The 6,393-nt window shown below is 30.4% G+C and overlaps 1 protein-coding gene across 1 annotated transcript; it reads right to left on the reverse strand.

Moving 5' to 3' along the window:
• Positions 1–457: 457 nt before the first annotated feature.
• Positions 458–4,354, reverse strand: LOC107477669 (alcohol-forming fatty acyl-CoA reductase-like). Its single transcript, XM_016097724.3, has 6 exons — positions 4,273–4,354; positions 4,054–4,157; positions 3,321–3,523; positions 2,065–2,165; positions 1,097–1,157; positions 458–686 (listed from the first exon to the last, which is right to left on the reverse strand). The coding sequence occupies exons 1-6, from the start codon at positions 4,352–4,354 to the stop codon at positions 458–460; spliced, it is 780 nt and encodes a 259-aa protein (XP_015953210.1).
• Positions 4,355–6,393: the final 2,039 nt, after the last annotated feature.

A 6,393-nucleotide genomic window follows, 5' to 3' on the forward strand; every position in this document is an offset into this window, starting at 1 on the left:
AACATACTACTGAATCAAGTATTGCAGATTCAATTTTTCTCTCTTCTTCTTACTTCCCTCTTTTTCTTTATCTTTTTTTCTCTAAAATTCTACTCTCACTACAAAAAAAACTGAGAACTGTTAGATTTACTGTCGAATTTAGCAGCGATAATTATAGTCGCTTCTGACAGTAAAATCGCCGATAATTTTTGGGGAAAACCACAATAAATAGGCGTCAAACTTTAGTGTCGGAGTTACCGTGAAAAGAATCCGACGGTAGACACGTTTAATGAAACGCTGCGTTTTGGTGATCCGCACCAAATTACCGTCAGAAATATCCACTAGTAAATCTGATGGTAATTTGTCTTAAATTGGAACTGCAAACCCCTTCATGCTTCATTTCTAATTCAGTATCTCTCTCTAACTTCTCACCTTCGCCTCTCTCTCCTCTCACCTTCCCAATCCCTCTCTAACCTTCTCATCTCTCCTCTCCTTCAACCTCCTCCGCAGTTGCCGCTTTCGCAAACATAGCCACCGCTACCTCCAACGCTGTCGTCGCTGTTGAACATCCTTGCCACCTCTGCCGCAATGCTCCTGCCGAATCTACTTTTGTCGCAATTTTTGCTTTATTACCTAAGTTCCTGATACCTTTCATGGTATCAGAGCTTATGGTACCACAACTTCCATGAAATCTAAGAAACCAGATCCTGGTCCAATTGAAGCTCAGTCACAAAGGCATAAGGATTTAATGTGGCACCAATCCCAATAAAACTAGATGAGAACAATTACCTATAGTGAAAAGATCAAGTAGAATCAATAATTAAAGAAAATGATGTGCTAAATCACATCACAAGAGAAGGAACACCTCTACAGTTTCTTGCATTTGAGAACAATGGAGCGGGTACAGTGAATCCTAAATTTCAGAAATGAAAGAAACAATATTTACTCCTTAAATCGTGGTTGTTAGCTTCATTGAGCAAACTATTCACAACAAGAACGGTTGGATACGTTTACACTTGTCAAATTTAGAAGAGGTTAGAAGATCATTTCTCTTCTCAAATCAAAGCCAAGATAATGCAATTGCATAATAAGTTGAGTAGTATTCAAATTGGTCTACCTGTTACTGAATGTGTTGTCAATCAGAGAAACAATTGATGTATTAGCTTCTTTTGGTGAGTCTATGAAAGAAAGCGATAATGTAAATACAATCTTAAATAGTTTGACTGAAAAATATTCATCACTGATAATATTTGTTCTAACATGGTCTCAAAGCATAACTGTATGTAAATGAATTGGAAGCCTTACTCTTAGAAAATAAAAGTATGCTAGCAAGATTTTAAAAACCAGAAGCATTTGTCTGAGCAAATCTAACTTAGTTTGGCCAAAATCAGCAAATGAAAGGTGGATTCAGAAGTGAATTTTGAGGTAGAGGTGGATAAATATATAGAGGAAGCAAATATTCTAAAAAAACATCAAAAAATAATATTTTAAATCAATTCATTTTTTAAAAACATCAAAAGTAATATTCTAAAAATAATTCATTGGAGATGCTCTTATTATTATTATTAGCTTTATGGTTCCCATATAAAAATTTAAGATTAAAATTAAGGAGCATTAATTTCATAATAATATTTCCGTTTTCTGTTTATTATTTCCTAAAAGAGAAAAAAATAACATATAACAAATAAAAAAATATTTATACAAAAATTTAAGTAAATCTAAAAAATGTTGGATCACAGTGAAAAATTTTTTACTATTAAAAAAGCTTTGTAGATAAATTAAGTGAAAGAATACAAAATTAAAAAAAAATTACATCCAACTTAAAATTTTAAATATTAAATTAATGAATCTTTCGTTTTATATATTATTCATTTTTCTTTATTTTTTTCATATCAGACTAATTTTTTTATATTACTCACACATATTAATTACTTAACGAAAGAAATTTCTATTTAAACAGATTATTTAAGTATTTTTTTTTTGTCAACTTAAATTTTTTTTAAAAAATGTATATATATCACGTTACGAGTGTTACGTAGTCTCAGAGATTTCTGTGTACCAAGTAATATACTTTGTAATTCTAACCTGTTGAGACGTGGACAAACACCTGAAGCTTGGTACATTTTTTGGCGAAACTCAAGAGATGCTCAACTCCTAATGTATTTATACCCAATGCCACATCATATCTGTATATAGTAATCAAAGATTACAAAAACACAACATACATTATATATATGATGATAAATAATCCTTATACATACAATCAAAAATTAAATAAGGGATGATGATTACTTAGACATGTATATAACTCTCTCTCTCTCTCTCTCTCTCTCTCTCTCTCTCTCTCTCTCTAAATCTTGATGGCAGTAAAAAATTATATAAATAAACCAAAGTATTTTTATAAAACAGAAGACATGCTTCAATTAATATAATATTATAATTATATTCTTTCTTAAAATTACATCATTATTTGGGTTAAGTTAATTAAAAAAAAACTATATGCATACTATATATAAACAGTATAAGCATTTGAAATATTAATATTTGCAAACTAGACATACAGTATGCTTGAAACAGAAATAATGTTATTTACTTATTTGTACACCACTTATTGGTGCACTTAAGCATATATTTTTTTTTAAAAAATAACAATTAATAAAAATTTAATTATAAATTTTTATATAAATAAAGATTTAACTACAAATTTTTAAACAATAAAGTAACATTTAGAAGAGAGATAGAAATTAAAATAAGTCTCAGTATTGTGTTTGGTGTAAAGTGGGAGATAGAGATTGAAATAAGATTGAAGTTCTAATTTAATTTGCACAAAGAATAAAGTTAGAATTAATTAATTAAAATAAAGGTATTTTAGGTATAAAATGTTATTAAAATTTTAATCTTTGTTCCTAAAAACTTTTAATCTTCTGTGTCTTACCTTTTTGAAAATACTGAAATACTAAAATTTTAATTTAGAGACAGACACTAAAATTTTAGTATCAGAGTCAACAAACATGATATTAAGTCTCATTTCCTCAGTTTCTATCTCAATACCTCAAAACAAACGTTACCTAAAGGTTTAATTTAAAAATTAGTAAAATTATAAAGAATAACAAAATAATTAAATTTTTAATTCAATGATAAAGAAAAAATATATGACATATAATATAATGAATTTTGTATTTAGTAAAAAATTAAATTTATTATTTTATTATAAATCAATTATTCTTATTAAACCTCTATTGGATATTGGTTGGATTTCTAAATTTTCGAACAGATAATTTAATTAGTTTAATAACCAATTTGGTTTTCAGAAATTCAATGATTTAGAATATATTGTATACCTTTCATCAAATTTAGTTGTTGCAGCTATATTAACTATAACATCTATTTGATTGAAAATCTGATCCCTTAGAATGGTGTCCTTCAAATCCAAGTTCTCTTGAGAAATATCCCCAGGCATCACACTCAACTTTTCTGATACAAAAGAATTGAAGTTTCCTCCAAGAGTTTCCTTCAGCAATCTGAACAAGTCCTTCCCTATAATCTACATATATTTGAAATTAAATACTATACAAGAATTATATATATTAGCCATACAAATTTTAAAAATCATAGTAAAAATATATACTATAACTTGAGATAAGTAAAACATATGATGAATCCATGTCTTTTTTTTAGTTCATGTGTATGCGTATAGATATTTTTAGAAATTGATAAAATGTCAAAAACTTGATATATTGGATAATTGTTGGTCCTCTTAAGTATCTGTTTATTAATGATAAAGATAAAATATATTCTTTATCTCTAAAACTTTTGAAAATTATCAAAAAAATTTCTAATATTGAATTTAATTATTTCAATTTATTTTTAATATTTAAAATAAATTTTGTTTATTTTTGCAAATTGACCATGTTAATGTAGATGTTGACATGACAATTGTAAATTAATAAGTCAATGGCATCATTGTCACATGTACTTTAAAATTTTTCAAAAATTTCAAAGATAGATTTAAACAAAAACAACATATTTTATCCTAATTTTGTAGTTCACATATAACATTATTGATTTATTTACCTCGTGATGCAAGCGATGATTAGCAAATTCAATATCAGGAGCTCTCAGTAGAAGATAAAGTTTTTTCACATTTGGTTGCACTCTAAGAATTTTTTCCACAAAAACTACCAAATCAAAAAATCAAATCAGGTAATTAAACACATGCTAATTAATCAAATAAAATTAGTAAGTAGAGTCATATATATATATATATATATATATAAGCAAGATACAATATACTTTTTGCAAGGAAGCCAGTAGCACCAGTGACTAAGATGGTCTTATCCTTAAGGAACTGTAGTATGCTTCCTAACTCCATCATATATTATCTAAGATAAATTGAGAGGCAGAAGAACAATTTTCAAATAACATTCAAAAAAATGAGGTATGAGATGAGATAAGAGAAAGGAGATGGACTATTATATATATATAGGAAAAGTCTAGGGACTAACAACTTTGTTAAATTCTAACCAGCATGTAACCAGCAAAAAAAAGTTAGTCATTAGATAAAATCTCACACCAATTTCACACCATTAAAATTATTTTGATGACTATTTGATGGTTACAAATCACAAAAGTTGCTGATCCCTAACATTCCTCGTATATATATACATATACACACACAGTGCGCCAAAAAAACGCACGTGATATACCGAGATCCGACGTAAGCGGCGTTTGGCCGTTGCCAATAATAAAATGCATTGAAATCAGAAAATAAGGCAAGGAGGTCTAGTATGGTGTTCACGTCAATCTATAAACTCCACTCCGATCCTAGGAAGCCGCTGATAATAAAGATTACAGAAATATGGTTAGAGATACAACCTTCATTTAATTTATGTGACCTTTTTAATAATTTTTTAGAGACTTGATAGGTTAGTTAGACGCAAGAGACAAGGAAAGTGTGCCCTCTTTTAGTTAATACTTAATAGGTTAGGTATTTTGGGACAACATTATCTACAAAGCTTTTTAAAGTGATAAAATGAAAGGTTAATTATTACGGAAAAGTTCTGCATATAAGCCATTAGGGCTTGTATACTTTACAAGTTTATTAAACAATAAATTTAAAATACGCGCTCCTCCACGTACGTTGATTACACGCGCTATATAATATGCCGCGTATATCTAACTTCCAAATTTAAAATATTTGTTTCCTTCTTTGTTTTCGTTATTTTGAGATTTGGTTGTTCTTCTTCTCGCGCGTCTTTCCTCATTCTTCTCCATCGATCTTTTTCTCTTCTTTTCTCACTGGTATGTTCTTCGTTTACGTTCTCTTTTTCTCTCTCTGCAACTCGAGCTTCGTTTTCTCTTTTGATTTGTTGTTTTCTGAAATCAAAGTTCGAACTCGTTTTGAAGATGATGGATCCTTCAAGCTCAGATTTTGTGCTGAATCCAGGCGATGTGGATTATGAATTTGAATCTAATGAAGTTCCTGAGGTTTGATTTACAGTAATTTGTATAACATTGTGTAGTTTAAAAATTGTTGAACATTGTTTAATTACCTGGAATTTATAGCAGACGCTCGGGTGTAGATCAATTCTTCTTTGGGTGTATTTTAGCTATAAGTGTGGGTGTATATACACTTTACTGGTTTTATGTTATTTTTAATTAAGTTGTTGTTGTTCAGGTGTATTATATCAGACATGATTGGGTGTGTTTTTAGTTTTTGAGATGGTGTATTCTGCAGCCTGTGTATTGACAGTTTATGGCTTTAAAGGTCATTCTATAGTTGAGTTGTTTCGGTTCGGGTGTATCATATTAGACATGATTGGGTGTATTTGTATCATATCTATGGGTGTATTCACAGTTCTGACACGGTTTATTGTGCAGCCTCTCTCTGTTGTTGATGACGAGCTTGTTCCGAAGGTCGGAATGACCTTTACGACCCTTGAAGATGCCGGAAAATGTTACAGGAACTACGCCAAGGCTGCAGGTTTCTCTACAAGAGTTCGGTGCACAAATAGGAAGGGAAACGAGATTAAGAATCAACTGATTACATGTAGCAGAAAGGGAAAATGGAAATCTAAAATATCTCCAACCGAGAAGACCAATCCGACAGCCGGTTTAAACTGTCCTGCAAGAATTTATATACACACATTGAAGGATGTCGGTGCTTGGATCATTTCAAAGGTTGTGCTGGATCATTCACACCCCTGCTGTCCAAGCAAAGCAGAGATGCTCAAACAGCACAGGGAACTAAGCATGTCCATTCGTCGTACGATAGAGAATAACGACGAGGCCGGTATCAGACCAAGCAAAACCTACCAATCATTTGTTGCGGCTGCCGGGGGTCACCGCGAGTTAAATTTTATCGAAAAGAACGTGAGGAATTACATTACCAGGGAAGTGCGGAATGTTTCCGAA

This window comes from Arachis duranensis, chromosome 3 (assembly GCF_000817695.3).
Source record: "Arachis duranensis cultivar V14167 chromosome 3, aradu.V14167.gnm2.J7QH, whole genome shotgun sequence".
NCBI classification, from domain to species: Eukaryota; Viridiplantae; Streptophyta; class Magnoliopsida; order Fabales; family Fabaceae; genus Arachis; species Arachis duranensis.